At 39.1% G+C, this 18,645-nt stretch overlaps 1 protein-coding gene across 1 annotated transcript; it reads left to right on the forward strand.

Annotated features, from left to right (window-relative positions):
- The first annotated feature begins 13,780 nt into the window (after positions 1 to 13,780).
- LOC104086088 (tyrosine-protein phosphatase RLPH2-like) lies at positions 13,781 to 17,798 on the forward strand. Its single transcript, XM_009590256.4, has 4 exons — positions 13,781 to 14,405; positions 16,846 to 16,913; positions 17,124 to 17,303; positions 17,405 to 17,798. The coding sequence occupies exons 1-4, from the start codon at positions 13,880 to 13,882 to the stop codon at positions 17,573 to 17,575; spliced, it is 945 nt and encodes a 314-aa protein (XP_009588551.1). The 5' UTR covers positions 13,781 to 13,879; the 3' UTR covers positions 17,576 to 17,798.
- The last annotated feature ends 847 nt before the right edge of the window (positions 17,799 to 18,645 follow it).

An 18,645-nucleotide genomic window follows, 5' to 3' on the forward strand; every position in this document is an offset into this window, starting at 1 on the left:
GTGTGTGTCCGGGCCAGCTTACGCACACCTCGACTAATTTCAATAGGTACCTGTTATTTCCCAAAGCACAAATACCGAGTAATTCTGCTCACAATGGCTTAGACAGATTGAAAGAAATCAGTTATACCTATACTGATATTTGGACTTGAGATCTCATGGTTCTTCCCAACTTCATTGAAAATATTCCTACATTTGTATTGCCGGGGCAGAAACATCTACTATAAGTGAAAATTTAATTTGTTTAAATTTGTTAAACTTCTGTGGAGATTTATAATTCTTTTTGTTTGCAAAAGTATGTCATATATTATGAGATAACTCAAAATCAAAAGTTCATCTATTATTCGGTTTTGATATGTGAAGTCAGAGATATTGAATTTAAATTGAGGCATAGAGAAAACAGGAAAATATAATGTAACAATCCGGCCGGTCGTTTTGAGTATTATAACCCCGTTCGGCCATTTACTGTTCAATTTGTGCTTTACATTTTTATATGACTTGCCGGGGTAATTGGTTTGGGTCCGGTAAGGTTTTGAAATGAATTGGAACACTTAGTTCCAAGGTTTAGAACTTAAGTTGAAAAGGTTGACCAGATGTAGATTTATATGTAACAACCCCGAAAAATTTTGGTTAAGGAAATTAAGGTTTTGTGGTACCGAGGTAGATCAATTAGTACAAAAGTTATAAAAATTTCTCAGCTTAGACTTTTTGGGTTGAACAATGCGTCGTTGAATAAAGGAAAATTTTGGCAGAAAGATGCATTTCTGCGGTCCATTTTGCGGCCGCAAAATCACTTTGTGGGCCGCATAATGGCCATAGAATGGCCAGAAGCTCGGCAGGTAAGGGTGAAAATCTGCGGTCGATTATGCGTCTGTGGGCCGCATAGTGACCGCATACCGGGGTAGAAGATGTCCAGTTCCGGAGGGCCTTTTTGCAACCCATTATGCGGGCCGCATATCAATTCTGCGATCGCATATGCGACCGCAGAGTATGTTTCGGGGCTTCATTTTTTTGATTTTATAAATCCGACCCCATTCTTATAAAACACTATTGGGGGTCATTTTGAAGGGTTTCATCTGATATTTTAGAGAGAGGTGAGAGTATCTTAGAGAGAGAGAGAGAGAGAGAGAGAGAGAGAGAGAGAGAGAGAGAGAGAGAGAGAGAGTGAAGACCAAGGATCTTGATAGGGCTTCAAAAAGGTAAGAATTTCTTCCCCCAATTCTTCAATTTCGATTTTTGGGATAAAAGATGGGAGATTAAGAGTATGATTCTTGGGTGTAAGAGTATCATTTATACATACACATACCAATATGTTTTGTGGAAAGATTATTAAGTTCAAATGGGTAAAGATTGAGTTGAAAATGGTAGAAACTTTCAAGACTTTAATTGGAGATTTGAGGGTCGAGTTGATGTCGGAATTTGGTAAAATTTATATGGTTGGACTCGTGGTTGAATGGGTATTTTGTAACTTTTATCGGGTTCTGAGACATAGGCCCCACAGGTAATTTTTGAGTGCAATTTTGGATTTTGTTGAAAAATTAGTATTTTCATATGGAATTAATTCCTATAATTTGAATTGATTGAATCGAATTAATTGTGACTATATTCGAGCCGTTCGGAAGTTGATACGCGCATAATGAAATTTTTAGAGCATTGTTTAGCTTGCTCAACATTGGATTTATCTTGTTCGAGATAAGTAACATCTTTAATCTTGGAGATGAAGGTATGAACCCTGATTATACGTGTTATGTGAATTGTTTGGAGGTGACGCACATGCTAGGTGACGGGCGTGTGGTCGTGCACCGCAAAAATTGAGACTCAGTTAATTTCGTATAGTTGTTTAGTCAATTAACTTGTATTCTTCCATGTATTTTTATGTGTTAGAGAAACTCAGCTATGACTCATGTTAGAAATCATGTTTAGGCAAATGTTGGTATTATGGGAACCCACTGAGGTCATTTCTATTGTCGAATTATATGTTTAAACTGTAATTTTATACTCAGTCATATTCATTCATTGCATGTCATATCTCAGTCTCTGTTATTATTTATTGATATATCATATCATTATTTTGGGCTAGTTTCATGACATTGTGAGCCCGAGAGACTGGAGAAATTGATGACTGAGTGAGGCCGAGGGCCTGATTGTGAGGATAATTATGGGATCGGGTTGCATGCCGTAACATATTTTATTGATTTATGCCATGATTGTCTTGTTATAACGCTTGGGCTGAAGGAGCCCCTCCGGAGTTTGTACATACCCCGAGTGAGTGCAGGTACCTACTGAGTGCGAGTGCCGAGTGCCGAGCGATTGGGAGGACTAAGTGACTGTGAGGACTGAGTGACTGGGAGGACGGAGTGAAATGATACTCTAAGAGTATGCATATGGTTTTATCACTGAGTTGCATTGCATTGACATGCACATTTGACATACAGGCATAATTCATTTTCCTCATATTGTACGGTATCACGTCATTCATGACTTCTCACACATATTGGCATATGGGCATAGTGATACATTTTTCACTGGTTATATGGAAAGAAAATGAAACATATTATTTATTGTTGAAAGAATTATTGTGAAAATTACTGTATTCAAACTTACTCATATTTTTGGAAATTTCGGTAAAAGACTTGAGTTTTCACTGATACACTTGAGAGGTAAAACTTTTTTTCAGAAATCATGATTAAGCTGAGCATTTTATCTTTGAGTTACTTCTTTTATTACTTGTTTTACGTTGTTATGGAATGTTGTTGGCTATTGGTGTTGGACCCGACCTTTGTTCCAGCTCGTCACTACTTTCAACCTAAGGTTAGGTTTGTTACTTATTGTGTACATGAAGTTGGTTGTACTTGGTGTTGGACCCGACCTTTGTTCCAGCTCGTCACTACTTTCAACCTAAGGTTAGGTTTGTTACTTATTGAGTACATGAGGTTGGTTGTACTCATACTACACTTCTGCACCTTGCGTGCAGATATTGGATGCTGATGTTGATGGGATCGACGTGAGCTGGATTTGGAGACGTACCTGTGTTCCGGTCGTAGCTGTCTCTTGTTCATAGTAGCCTTAGATTTATAAAAATTTGTTTATGTATATTTCGAACAGATGATGTATTTATTTCATACCAGCTTTGTAAATTCTAATCTTAGAAGCTCATGATTTATACTATCAATCCTTGGGGAATATATTAGAGTCAGTTAAATATTAATTGAATCGGATTATTGTTATTTGGCTTACTTAGCGGGTGAGGTTAGGTGTTATCACGGCTAGTTGGATTTTGGGTTATGATATATAATCATCAGTGATCAGTGAATGCAAGTATGGATAGCAATGAACGTTGAACTCGGTAGAAGAGCCTTGACGGTATGTTACATGGCCACTACATAAATATCCCCTTAAGCGTTCTTGAGTAGCATCTTGGAGGTAGTCCTAGAATAAATGGGGCCGAAATGAGAACATCAAGATTCATGTAGGGTAAAGTAGAAACGATAAGCTAATGAGTTAAATTTAGAGAAACAGGAAAGAAAAAGAAAAATGATCTGAGCACATTTAAAGGATTAAAGATGCACCTAATTAAGAAAATTGTCATTTACGAAAAGAGCAAAGTGAAGGGGGCATTAGGAATCACATTAACATAACAAGTAACATTGGATGATTTTCGCTTACTTAGGGTAATGTATTTTGTCAAACCTTCATGTTCTGTCGCAAGTAGTTCATTTAACCGTAGCAGGTGAGGTGTATTTTTGTTCCCCCTTGCCCTTTTATAGTTGTAGATGTAAAAAATTGTTGAACAGAGTTTGCTACAATTGTTGAATTGTTGAACAGGTGAGGTGTATTTTGTCATCTTTTATGTATATTCTTTTGTTTTGACTAGAAAAACAGATTCTTTGCCATTGCTAAAGTGGCAAAGCTGAGATGCCATGATGTTTTGAGTTGTAATCTTCCTTCCTCTGTTTGTATTTACTACTCACCTAATATTGCTAGCTTGTGATTCTCTTATGATTGTGTTGTATTTGAAATTATATCGTTTGATTTTTAACCTCGGCAATAGTAGGGTTCTTTATATGTGGAGTAGATTGCTTTTAAGTAAAAGGACATTTTTATTTATAATCTTTCCCTAGGATGCTACACCTTTAATTTATCATCTTTGCGGAAGACTAGGACTAGGAGCGAAGCATCTGTTGGAGGAACTCACTGTTTCCAAATTGATGAGGTAGAACAGTTCTTTGCACAACTCCGACATGCTCAATCACCAGGAAATTGTGTTAAGTCACCTGCACTTAAATACTCGATCGGCAGAAGTACCTAACAAAAGCAAAGCTGAAGTTGAGACATTTTCATCAGCATTTGCAAATACATTGTCTGCCAAGTTATCTGCATTGAAAGAATTGGAAGCAGAATTTCTTGATTTAAAGAAAGAGTTGGCTGATTCTCAAACAAAAGCTAAGTGGCTTGGCATTGAGAAGCTGTCAAGATATATATCTTCCATGTGAATTAGAGCAGATGTAATGCAAGTAAATATCTTTAAGTAATGCAAATGTAGATATCTTTTTGCTATCTTCTCAACTTGCTTTGGAGTAAGTAATAGTCAGAACTTAAATTAGCACTTTGGTACATGACAACGGCAATATTTTCCCTGCCCTTATTTATGTTAGATTTCCTTTCTCTTTCTTTTTTGTTTCAAATTGAATTTTCTTATGTCTTTAGAACTTATTTAGAAATCTTGGATATGATAAAAACCTAATGGAAACGAAACAAATAACGCTATGCAACTTGATACGATGTTGTCTATCAAATAAATTTTTTAAATATTATTTTAGTTTTTTTTTTTCAATTGCAAGGTCAAAGTAAAATCATAGTCCAAGGTCAAAGTAAAATCATAGTCCAAGACTATATACACAATAACATCTAATTCCGTTAACCAACTTGAGAGGCTTAACAACGTAACATGAGAATCTAATATTTAGTGAATCAAGAACAGAAATATGTCTGGCTTTGATACATAAGAAAAATCTTGAGAATTCTTGATCAACGTAATTTTGTCGTGAATTATTTTCTTATTCCAAATTCTCTGGCACTGTTACTATGTTGAAAGTCAAATTTTGTTTTCTTTGATTGCGCTTTTATAAGTTTTTTAATTAATTTAATTTACTTGTAGTAGTTTAATTTGCATGTTATTTCAAATATGTAAGCCTTTTCATGCAAAAAAAAAAAAAAAATATATGTGATATAAATTATACTTTTATTGGAAAAGAGAGTACTTGGAAAACAACACAATTCTTATGCAGTGATTTATTTTCTTTCCTCCGCTCAGGTGTAATTCATCATCTTTTGGGTTAGGACACGTGTGCTCACACTTGAACCCTTCACTCAGAAGATCAAGGTGCAATACACCTCTTAGGGGATCTCACCAAGTAATTGGTGGCTCATTGACTCATACACATTATCAAATTCTGAGGTTCGTATTTTTAGAGGGGTCGAATGAGGAGTACTCATGCGAGCATCCTCAAGGATTGTCTAAGCACACCCGAGAAGCAAACAACCTAAATAAGGAGAAGATATTCCATGAGTGTATCTGTTTACCCTTAAAATTGAATAACAATTAAACTTATAATATTGTTCTAAGGACACGTGATTTCACTTAATACCAATTGACAAATATGAAGATTAATAACAGAAATGAACTATAAAGTAAAGCAAATCAGTGTTAGAATGGAACTCAGCCCTCGAGTTTGGATACCCTCGCACTGGTTGATGTAAGAACAATTAAAATATAACAAGCTAATGAACAATAGTATAAACGAGAAAGAGAATTATATTGCATTGATATATGTGAACAATGTGTGTTACAGATGATTAGAACCCTCTTTTAAATAGTAGAGGAATTTCACTTATGGTATAATTCTATTTACAGAAGAAAATCCCATGATTAGCTAATTAACCATTTTTGATTTGATCCGTTCCGAGATTTACGCCATGATCCTCGACCAGTCACGGATATTTCGCATTTCTGTATTGTGCTATCTTCTATCTTGCTCGATGTCTGTCTCATTTGGCTTCGATCGTTACTAGCCTCGATCTCGACGGGTACCTCGATTCTGAAATCGATACCTTATCCTCGTGATTTAGTTTGTTCCGTTACGAGGCCATCCTTCGATTCAACCTCCCGGTTACGGTCAAATAATAAAATCGGGTGGGCCCGGTTTTAACCGTATACAGATAGTCCCCTCATTTTTTGGAGTGAGATGACAAGAAACGAATTGAGCCTTCGGTTTTCAACCTCGACCTGTCATGACGCCATCCTCGTGATGTAAGCGATGGGAGTGACCGAAACGTCCTATCGGTACAGTTCTCCAAGTCATTAGTGAGTGTCAATTGGTGGTCAGCCACTAATGCTTTTGAACCGTCGCCGTGAATCCAATAAATAGACCCCTTCCTCATTGATTCAAACTTTACTTTCACTTCCTTCTAATCTCCAAAACTTTTACATTTCTTAAGTTCTTCCCTTTTACAAATCTTCAGGTTTTGCTGTTAATCCTTTCTCAAACGTCAAGTCCTATTATCTTCCTCTCCTTTAAACTTACACAAAAATGCAAAAACATCGAAAACGGTACCACAAAAATAAGTTGCTTCATCTTCTCAACCGGCCGGCGGGAAAATGTCGGTGGAACCCCGTCTTGAGGAATGCATTCCTAGGGGTACGCGCTAAACTCCGATTTCAAGACCGATAAAGCCTCGTCGATTCCTAGTCGATGCAAGCCAATGTCGAGATATATATGCTCGATAACTGATGGATACCTTAAGCAGGTAAAGAAAGACTGCAACTAGGAGGGCAAAGAGGTGGTGATCCCGACCCCCGAAGAAGACATCACCACCCATGTGGAAGGTTTTCTAAGTGTTTATACTTACCCTTTCACGTTGGGCCCCCTCGACCCCGTCATCGTTTATTTTTGTCGTCAATATCAAATAACCCTAGGCCAAATCCATCCTTCCTTTTGGCGAATTGTTATTCTGCTCCGATTCTTCGTGAGCAAAGTCGAAGGGCTCCCTTTCACCCTCGATCACCTTATCAGATTGTATAGCCCCCGCCTCTATCGAGGCGGGTTAATAAAACTCCAACGTCGGGCTACCAAAGTCCTGTTCTCGAGCATAGACGAGGAAAAGGATCGAGGCTAGATGGGACGGTTCATTCGAGTGAGGACTTCCGACCTAATCCCAACCGAGAAGATGCCATTTCCTGATAAATGGAACATGAATCGTAAGTACCGTCTCACTGTTAGCTTCCATGTATTATTTGTTCCTTTGTCTTTTCTCATTGGTGTATTTTTCCATGATGTAGCGGTCGCTTGGATGCTCGTGCGATTCCCGACCTCAAGAGTTGGGTTCGGAACCTGGCCTCGGCCTCTACATATGCCGAGCGCTCATGGCACGATTTAGCAAAGGGCCGATGGGAGTCCAAGAATCATGGTAAGCCCATTTTTTGTGTATTTGATGATTTGATTAAGATGCCCTTCTTCTACTTATTCAATTTTCGCGTGTACATGCCTGGGAAAGGATGCGGTCATGAGGCCTCCGTCTGGTGAGGAGGAGACTTAGACCCCGGTTCCGAAGCCGGTGAAGGATAAGAAGAGGAAAAGGACCTCAACCTTCGAGGATCCAAAGCCTAAGAAGAATCCGGTTCGTAAGCCGAAGAAAGACATTGTTGCCCTGCCTGCGGATGTGATTCAATGGCTAAGGGAGGAAGAAGAAGATGATGAAGACGATGGCTCGGAACTGGTGGCCCGAGTGAAGAAAACCATCGAGGCCCCAAAGTCCGCTGAGTCGGTGGTGGTTGAGGAGATTCTGCCTCGAGCCGAGGGGGTCTTGGAAAAGGACTCGGGCAAAGTCCCCGAGTCATTGAAGATCGAAGATGCCTCCCGTCGAGATGAGCAAAATGCGGGTATGTCTAAAGGGTCCGGCTCTGAGGCCCTTCACAGCGAGAAGAACTCCCCAAGTGGCTCACTTGGGGCAATAGATATTGGAGACTCGCTGATTCTCCCTGCGTTTTCCGAGGAGGCAATTCGGGAGGCCCAATCTACAAGGACTCCCGAAGTAAACGAGGGCCATGGAGGGGAGGACCCCTTCTGTGGTTACTTTATCGGGGTCGAGGATGCTACCGACCTGAGTGAAGCATCGAGTCTCCTCGATAAGGCTTAACAAGCCTTGAATCGGGTGAGTCTCAACTCCCTTTGTCGATATCATTCTTAGTTTATTTCTTCTCTTCCTGTCTAATTTCCTTTCTTTTATCCGTATAGGCTTTGGCGCTCCATCAGGAGGCATTTTCAAAGTCCCGAGCAGAGCTGAGCCAATGTGAGGCCGACCTCCGAGGACTCACAGAGGATAGAAATGCCCTTAAACTTCTCAGTGGGCAAAAAAAAGAGGAGATCAAGGACCTCCGAGCAGAGTTGGCCAAGGCTCACCAAGATCAGACCGACCTGATCGAGCAGGTAATGAAAATCTTAAAAGCTCATGGGTTCGATTCGGGAACGGTGGCTAACATTTCAATTTCACAGCTGCAGCAGAAGGTCGAGAGGATCGAGCAGTTCCGCGAGGAGGTCAACATGATGAAGGCGGAGAACTTGGGGTGGAAAGAAAGTATGGACTGCTTTGCTGCTGAAAAAGAGGCTGCTCGAGCCCAATTGTCATCGATCGAAAGTCATATTCGAGGCATGAAGGAGAAGAGCTCAGCTTAGGCAAAGAAAATAGAGGAGCTCGAGGCTCATTTGGCTTCCGAACTTGCAAAGGCCAAATCTGAAGCCGAAAAGGCAAAGGCCGAGGCAGAGGCGATCGTGGCCGTCTACCGGGCCGATGTTGAAGCCGCTCAAGTCCAAGCGCGAGAGCTAGCTGAGACTGCTCAAACTCGAGCACATTGGATTGCTGAACTCGCCAAATGAAAATCTCGGAGGGAAACCCTCGAGGAGATCCATGCTCGAGGTTTCAATCTTACCGACGAGATAATAAAGGCTAAAGATCATGAAGCTAATGCTAGAGCGCTGGCCTCTTCCGATGATGATGGCAACAAGAGCGGGTCCGGGAATGGGGAGGACCTCGATGGAGAAGAAACTGCCCCTGAGGAAAATTAGGAATCTTAGGCTTTTTTTCTTTTTTGATTTTTTGTGTGGGACCCTGATCGGTCCTTGTAATTATTTTCGTATAGATAAAAGATCTTTTTTCTCTTTGACTTGTCTCTATTCTATTTCCTACCTCGTAAAAATTCTATTTTATTCGTGCTTTCATGCCTTATGGAGATTTTGCTCACAAGTTTGGGACTTTAGGCAACTAGACCGAAGTCGGACCAGTGTAGTCTTTAAAATCGAGTGAGTACTTTCTTGAACTCGAAGTAAAATGACCCTTAGGTTTTAGTTGAGTAAGGACGATTTCTCCAACTCAAAAAATAAAATGTCCCTTAGGCTCTTGAATTAGGCCGATATTGCCTCAAAAGAATGGCTTTTCCCCTTTTTCAGATTTAAAAATTAATCATAAAAATTTGTCATGCCTTGGCACGAGATAAATTTGTACCCATTAGGTTTTTCAAGGATTTTTGTTATAGAAATCATTTGCTTTGTTATGCCTTAGCACAAAATTATCCGGGAGTTCGAACAATTCGCTACCCCTTAGGGTTTTTCGAGGGTCGATATTATCGAGACCCTTAGTAATTCAGCCGAGATTTGCCTTTTTTAACTGGTTTATGAGAATATTTGAAGGCCTATTTTATAACGGAATTCAGACATCTCTGAACCATGTTGATTTGGCTGTAGCCTTTAGTTTGGGATTTGCCTATTGGGCTTGTTTCCCTGCTATACTTCGAACTCGTTCGAAATGTCAGTCCCCGAGTGGGGTGGTCGTGGCCTATAAAATCGAGGATTGCCTTTTTAAGGTCTTACGATTTCGAGGTTTAGTAATTCGATCATGTCGATTTTTTGGACGGCAGTCCCCGAGTATAGGGTAAATTATTTGTACTTGAGTTGTGATCGGCCCTTAAGCCAGTTTCCACAATAGATCATAAGTATGAAATTGTAAAGTATAAATTTCTCTAAGGCATGGAACATCTGGTAAGGAAAAATACTTCTTTCAATAGATTATACATGCGTACATGTTTTGCCATTAGGGCTCGAGTAATCTACATAGACACGGTTCATTTGACCGTTTGGTTCTTTACCTATTGAGACCTTGTCGACATGAAATGTTTTCCTTGTAACTATCCGAGGGTGATGCCCCCCAGTATTCGAGGTTGATTGTAAAGGAGCCTCGGATACTATTGAGTTGTTGTAAGTTAGCACGAACAATAATTGCCTCGTTAAAAACCTCACCGGAAAAACCCATTTGGGATAAAAATCGGTCTAAGGGAAAAAGAGTGCAACGCTTGCTTTCAGACCTAAGTACTTTGTGTTTGAAGAATCCTTTGGTGTCTTCGATTAAACACCTGCAAATGGTTAGTATAAAATATAAACGAAAATGGAGAAGGTCGTACCTTAGCAGTAATATCGTTTGAGGAGTGATATGTTCCAATTGTTTGGTAATTTCGTCGTTCATCGTGCCAAGTTTGTAGGATCCCTTTCCGATGATATCGAGGACCTGATGCGGTCCCTCCCAGTTTGGGCCAAGTTTTCCTTCATTTGGGTCTCGAGTATTAAGGGTGACCTTCCTCAGAACCAAGTCCCCGATTTTAAAGTGTTGAAGATTGGCTCTTCGATTGTAGTACCTTTCGATCTGCTATTTCTGTGCGGCCATTCAAATGAGGGAAGCTTCCCATTTTTCATCTAACAATTCGAGGCTTGTATTCATAGCCTCGTGGTTTGACCCTTCCATTGCATATCAAAACCTGACGCTATGTTCCCCGACTTCAACCGGGATCAGAGCTTCGGCATCATATACTAAAGAGAACGGTGTTGCCCTCGTACTGGATTTTGACATTGTTCGATACGCCCAAAGGACTTCGGGCAATATTTCTCTCCATTTTCCCTTAGCGTCGTTCAATCTTTTCTTTAGATTTTGAATGATGGTCTTGTTTTTCGATTCGTCCAGTCCGTTCCCACTAGGATGATATGGCGTCGACAGGATCTTTATTATTTTATGATCTTAGAGAAACTTTGTCACTTTGCTGCCGATGAAATGCTTTCCATTGTCGCATACGATCTCGGCAGGCATCCCGAATCGGCATATAATGTAGTCCCAGATGAAGTTTATGACTTCTTTCTCTCTAATGTTCTCGAAAGCCTGTGCTTCAACCCACTTAGAGAAATAGTCAGTCATAAACAAAATAAATTTAGATTTACCTGGGGCCGATGGTAGAGGGCCGACGATATCCATTCCCCATTTCATGAATGGCCATGTGGATAAGACTGAGTGGAGTTGCTCTCTAGGTTGGTGAATCATCGGCGCATACCTTTGACTTTTGTCACACTTTCGAATAAACTCTTTTATATCCTTTTTTATATTGGCCCAATAGTATCCTGCTCTGATGTCTTTGTGAACCAATGATTCGGCACTGGAATGATTTTCGCAGGTGCCCTCGTGGATTACTCGTAGGACGTAGTCGGTATCTCCTGGTCCCAAATATATTGCCAATGGTCCATCAAACATCCTTCTATATAGTGTTCCATCTTCGGCCAATGTGAATCGTACGGCCTTCGTACGTAGAGTCCTCGATCCTGATCTTTGACTGGTACCGATTATGTACATCAGCCCAGGTTATCGCTCGATATTCAATTAAATTCTGCTTTAGTTGTCGTGATGCCACCGAACTTCGTTCGTTCAAACCTTGAGTAAAGGCTGGAACAATCCAATCATCTGTGACCGGTGGTAGTTCCATGCGTTCTATCTGGAACCGAGATACGAATTTCCTCAATATTTTGTTGTCTTTTTTGTTTCACCTTGAAGAGGTCCGACTTACTAGTCACAAACTTTATTGCTCCGGCATGTGCCTTTACGAAGGAGTCTGCAAGCATGACGAAGGAATCAATGGAATTAGGCGGCAAATTGTGGTACCATATCATTGCTTCTTTAGACAAGGTTTCTCCAAATTTTTTCAGTAGAACAGATTCAATCTCATCGTCTTCCAAGTCATTCCCTTTTATTGCGCATGTATAAGAAGTGACATGCTCATTAGGGTCGGTGGTCCCAATGTACTTAGGAATTTCTGGCATTCGGAATTTCTTCGGAATGGGTTTCGGAGCCGTACTTGGAGGGAAAGGCTTCTGTACGAATTTCTTTGAATCCATACCCTTTAGAATCGGCGGTGCCCCCGGTATTTAGTCAACCCGAGAGTTATATGTCTCTACTTTCTTATCATTAGCCTCGATTTTCTTCTCCCGATTCAATTCGTTTAGTGAGCTCCTCGAGCATTGTCATAACGGCGGGGTCAGTCCTCGATTCGTTGGCGTTCGACCTTTCCGGCAGAGGCTCGATCCTATGGACGACTTCTGGTTCGATCCTACTCAGTGTTCGGTGTTGATTTTGTAGTTGTGTTGTAGCGGCTTGTTGAGCCTGTAACATTTCGAATATCAATTGGAGGCTAACTCCACCATCTTCTCCGCCCATGTGTACCTCGACCACCTGATCGAACTTCCCTGCATACGCTACCTTCGAGATCAACGCCCAAATTTGCATTTAGGGCGACATGTGAACTGACATCGACGGGATTTGCAATTGGTGCTCCCTCGAGATCATCCTGAGGCGTCTCGATCCCTAGGGCGGCTATATTGTCATTTTTCCTGTGAAATCTGAGGCCGTTGTCACCATGTGTAGGCGCTGCTTGTGAGTTTGACATGTTTATCCTAAAAATAAAGATTCTTACGAGAACAAGTGTAAAGCAGTGTGTGTTATCGGAATCAGTATTAAGCAATCACTATTATCCTTGGCCCCACGGTGGACGCCAAACTGTTTACCCTTAAAATTGGATAACAATTAAACTTATAATATGGTTCTAAGGACACGTGATTTCACTTAATACTAATTGATAAATATGAAGATTAATAACAGAAATAAACTATAAAGTAAAGCAAACGAGTGTTAGAATGGAACTCAACCCTTAAGTTTGGATACCCTCGAACTGGTTGATGTAAGAACAATTAAAATATAACAAGTTGATGAACAATAGTATAAACGAGAAAGAAAATTATATTGCTTTGATATTTGTGAATAATGTATGTTACAAATGATTAGAACCTCCCTTTAAATAGTAGAGGAATTCTACTTATGGTATAATTCTATTTACGGAAGGAAATCTCATGATTAACTAATTAATCGTTTCTGATTTGATCAGTTCCGAGATTTACGCCATGATCCTCGACCAGTCACGGATATCTCACCTTTCTATTATTGTGCTATCTTCGATCTTACTCGATGTCTGTCTCATTTGGCTTTGATCGTTACTAGCCTCGATCTCAACAGTTACCTCGATTCTGAACTCGGTACCTTATCCTCGTGATTTGGTCTGAAACGTTACGTGGTCATCCTTCGATACAATCTCCCAATCTCGGTCAAATAGTAAAATCGGGTGAACCCGATTTTAACCGTATACAGTATCAAAAGCCTGAGATTTTGGATATGAATGCCGGATATATTGAGCACCGTAGTGCGCTTTTAATGTATATTAATTATACATAAAAACAATGGCTGGAGCCTGGAAACGTGTTTTCGTTGTGTGTGTGTGTTTTTAATATGATATTATTATTATTATTATTATTATTATTATTTATATTTATTATTATTATTCCAAATTACCTGGGAAACGAACACAAACATTTTTCTTCTTTTCTCATTTCACTCGGACACTGCTGCAAAATAAATCATCTCCAACCTCCCATTCTCTTTACTCCATTTATACAAACAAACAAAAAAAATGGAGGACAAAAATCCACCCACAAAACCTAGGGTGGTATGTTGTATAGGTGATATCCATGGCTACATAACAAAGCTTCAAAATTTATGGTCAAATCTTGAATCTTGCATTGACCCATCTGATTTTTCCACTGCACTTATAATTTTCTTGGGTGATTACTGTGATAGAGGTCCAGAAACTCATAAAGTTTTAAACTTTTTAATTTCTTTGCCCTTAAAATACCCAAAACAAACCCATGTTTACCTTTGTGGGAATCATGATTTTGCTTTTGGAGCATTCTTGGGTGTACTACCAAGTCCAGTTGATGGATCTGAATTTAAAGAAACATGGAAAGAATATGAAATGAATGAGGAAAGAGAAGGGTGGTATAAAGGTGAAGGCTTTGAGAATATGCATTTACAAGGGAGAAGATGGGCTGGAAATCATACTGTTAAGTTTAATACTATAAAGGGTATTGAATATAAAGGTTCTATTTATGATGCTGCTCCTACTTTTGAATCTTATGGTGTTCCTCATGGTTCTGCTGGTATAATTCCTTAATTTCCTGTCCCCTCCTTTTTTTTGTGTGTTTTAGCTTTATTATTATTTTTGTTTTATATAATATTGGCCTATGATGAGTTTATATGGAGTAATGTTATTAGTGAGGATTCATATAGTCAACTAAAACTTGTTTGGGACTGAGACGCAGTTGGGGTGGTTGTTGTTGTGGCTTTTCTCTGTTGAATTGGTTGTGCTAGCAGCTATGTTACGCCGACTCTCCAAGATGCTGCCGCACCCATGTCGGATCCTCCAAAAATGTACTACTTTTGGGGGATACGACACGCACCGGGTGATATTTTCGGAGAGTCTAGGCAACATAGGAGCAGTGATGGACAAAACATTGAAAATTAGGTATGGTTTTTTATTTTCCCTTCCTAGCTGATGATGAATTTTGGACCTCTGAGCTATTTCTAGAAATGTTATCTTTTTGTTTTTTTGTTTTTTTTTGGTCTTGTGTATAGGAAGTGTTTCATTTGATGGTTGTTTTCACAATGATAGTGATTTTGGATGTTTCTTCTTTAGCTGATTGTAAGTTGAAGCTTTTGTACTGGTGTTTCCGGGTGGTTCCAGTTATCAATAGCTTGTCTTTTTCCCCCTTATATTGTGGTTCCTAAGTCCTAATTGCATACTTGCTTACTCTACTTATGGATCCTCGTATTACGGTCGTAACTGCATAGTACTTGTTTACTCATGGATGCGGTAGTACCAATAGTATACAGGATGGTGTTCCGCGATACATGATATTTGCATATGATATGGTATTAGTTGATGAAATGGAACAAAAGGGAGACATTTAGAAGTTGGAGCTACTTATAAGTACTGTAGAAAGTAAGGGTATTAGGAAAAGTGGAAGTAAGATAAAGAGAAAAAGTTTTAGGTCCGATAAGTATAAAGCAAGAGGAAATATGCGCAATTTTAGCACCATAAGAAGGACTGTGAGGTTAGATTAGACAGAACTTTGGTGTATAAATGAAGACAATTCAAAAATCTAAGCACAATCTTCCGGGAGAATGGCATGATAGATGAAGATATAACACAAATTGAACTAAAATAGGATAGTGAAATGGAATGGTATAATGGAAGTGTTACATGATTGGATGATAATTAACAAAGTGTCTGTAGAACACTTGTGAAGATAGTAAAACCCAACATATCTGCAAAATGAAATGTTGCAAAAATGCAGAAGGATATTTGACCATATGAGATTGGGCAAGATCTCCAACAAGGGTGCAAGTAGCACAAATAGATTTTAAATGAGAAAAATATTACCCAAGATTGTTTGACCATATGATCCATATAGGCATTATCAATTAGCTAGAGTAAGACTCAGTTGTTATTGCACTTGCATTAGGTTCAATATTTTCGGGGAGTCTTCTTATTATAGTTAGGCTTATTCCCACGTAGAAAATAATTGTGAGACTAAGAAACCCTCTAAATTTATAGAAGTGAGTAGTCAAAGGCGAAAAGCTTTAAAATGTGCTTAAGGTTTATTGGGGCTTTACGCGAAAAGCGCAACTAACATGTGGGCTTTCGTAAAAAAGGTGCAATGAAGAAAAAAATAAAAATACATTTGTAATGCAAGAAATAACAAATTCATTCTTAATGTTTTTCTTAACATCGAATATACCTATTTGCTGATTATATTTATTGTTTAGTTTCGTACTACTCGATTCAAGATAGAAAGCATGGACGATAAGGCGTGCACCTTAGTGCCTTGCCTACTCTAAAGTGCAGCTTAAGCGAGGCGAAACGCCCTCCCTGAGCTTTATTGAGCTTCAGGGCTTAAGCGCGCTTTAAATGGCCCTTTGACAACTACAAATTTACTTTAAAAGACAAATCATCTAGTACCGGAATGAAATGAGTTTTTATTGAGCGCAATGGGTACTTTGGATTAACATAACTGACTCTTAACTAATTTGGGATTGCAGCATATGTTATTGATTGACCATCATAATGTGTTATCTTGATTCTATATCGGAGGATTATGTGTATCAATTCCTTGTTGGATCACCTAGTTTGATTTGGGTGGTGATCGTTCAATTTTTAGTTCAACTTCTGTCTGGTTTCTCTTCTTTATCAGTGTAATGTGTTCTATAGTTGTTCATATCATAAAGAAATGTGTGTTTTAGTGATAAGTTTCTATTTTCCTCCGCTTTGAAAATAGGTGTATAATGTGACATGCGGCTCTTATTGAGTGGAATGCTCATTTCATATAGGCGTTGTTCCTTCCTGTCGTGCTCAAGATTGTCCCTTTTTCATATGGTGTTGGGTGGACCTGAGGAGAATTTGATTGCTGATGAACTACCTGTCAACACGCCCACCCAACCCCCCCCCCAAAAAAAAAAAAGAGGAGAATTCTTAGTTCTGCCTATCGCAATATTACAAAAAAAAATCCTTTTGTTAACAGTAAGGTTTCACTCTAACAGATCTTATGAAGGCAGTTCCTGATGAGCACAAGAAGTTTCTTGCCGATTTGGTCTGGATTCACGAAGTGGTAAGTTCTTTTGTCTTCACTATTCTTTCCTTTCCAAATTTTCTTCCCTTCAATTTTTCCGTGACCACCTTAAGTAATTCTTGATTGTCTTATCGAAAAAATATGTGCTTAATTTTTGTTTATGCTTTATAAATGAACTCAAGAGTGTTCATTGATCATGTCATTTCTTGGCCAACTTTCAACGGTATGTTTCTTTCTTTTGCTTTCTAGGACGATGTTTGCATAAAAACAGAGGAAGGAATTAAAAGGTGCAAACTAATTGCTGTTCATGCTGGTCTGGAGAAAAACAAAGCTGTTGAGGAACAGATTAAAACTCTTAAAGCAAAGGACACAAGGATTTCTAAGGTGGAAGCCCTTAGCGGAAGGAAGAACGTATGGGAAATCCCTCAGGTAATTGCTTCAGGGAAACGCGATTATGGCTCCATTCGTCTTCGTCATTATATCATGTTAAATGAAGATGAAAATTGATTGTTGTTGAATCTTTTTTTTAGGAACTGACTAAAACTCCAACAATCGTCGTAAGTGGTCACCATGGGAAATTCCATATTGAAGGTTTAAGACTGGTAATAGATGAAGGTGGTGGACTAGAAGATAATCCAGTGGCTGCAGTAGTGCTTCCTTCAATGGAAGTTGTACGGGATACTGATCGTTTGGTGAAATAGACTATGGTTTGTGTCAAATTTATTGACCCTTTCTGTTTAAAACAGAAATAACCAAAGTAAACTGCAATACCAAAAAAAACACGACTCCAGTGGCTTTTGGATCAACAAATAACTCGTATTATGTTGTAGATGTAGTCAATAGATTTACACAATAAGCCTGTATTGAACAAACTTCAAGCCTGTCGAGAATCATATTATATTGTAGATTCTCTACTTTTTGATATACTGCTTGTATAGGAGACTTTCTCACTAGTAGTGAAATTATTTACCTTATCACAAAAAGAAAGAAACTTCATTTATATGTTACAACCAATTCAGTTAACTTTGTAGACAATTTTGGTGATAGGTGACTCATATTGCCTTGTGCAAAGTCATGTTTTGATGGTGTGCTCTCTTCTAGCTTGATTGTGTCAAAAAGTTGAGTTAATCCCCCTTTATACATGCAGTCTTGATTGCCGGTTAGAAACATTCCAAGACAAAAATAGATGGGCGGGGACAACTAGTTGCTTTTAGTTGCTTTTTGCAAACTCAATTAAAGAGCGTTATGAAAGTCTCTCTATTTCGTAAAGTAGGGGTAAGACTGTGTACACACTATCCTCTCCAGAACTCACTTGTAAAACTATACTAGGTTTGTTGTAATTAAAGAACGTTATGATTTATTTTTTTTTCAATAACCATGATGTCCGAAAAAGCTTGTGTGCACCTCGACAAATTCCACGAGATACCAACTATCTTATCGTAGTACTGAGTAATTCTGTCCACCAAAACTTAGACAAATAGAAAGAAGTCACCTTATGTTTTTTTCTTCGCTAGGTTTTGAAACCTGATACTTCATGCTTTTCAATAGCATGAAATTAAAAAAATATGTAATGACAAGTAACCGTAAAGATAGCAAAATTTTCTTGTCTGCGTAACTTTTTTGGTCTACCAAATTCCCTACGCTACAGGCTAATGTCAAAAACCAGCAATAATGCTTCGACTCAAGCTCTCGTGGGAATATGCTTTGCAGCTTCTACCTTAGACGTTTAGGATTGGAGTTGTGACCTTAGATACAAGGTCAGTCCCATCCA

Source organism: Nicotiana tomentosiformis, chromosome 11 (genome assembly GCF_000390325.3).
Source record: "Nicotiana tomentosiformis chromosome 11, ASM39032v3, whole genome shotgun sequence".
In the NCBI taxonomy this organism is placed as follows: Eukaryota; Viridiplantae; Streptophyta; class Magnoliopsida; order Solanales; family Solanaceae; genus Nicotiana; species Nicotiana tomentosiformis.

Coding starts and splice junctions, on each gene's coding strand:
- LOC104086088 (XM_009590256.4), top strand. CDS start 13,880: ATGGAGGACAAAAATCCACCCACAAAACCTAGGGTGGTATGTTGTATA. Junction 14,406..16,845: donor TGTTCCTCATGGTTCTGCTG/GTATAATTCCTT, acceptor TCACTCTAACAG/ATCTTATGAAGGCAGTTCCT. Junction 17,304..17,404: donor ACGTATGGGAAATCCCTCAG/GTAATTGCTTCA, acceptor TCTTTTTTTTAG/GAACTGACTAAAACTCCAAC.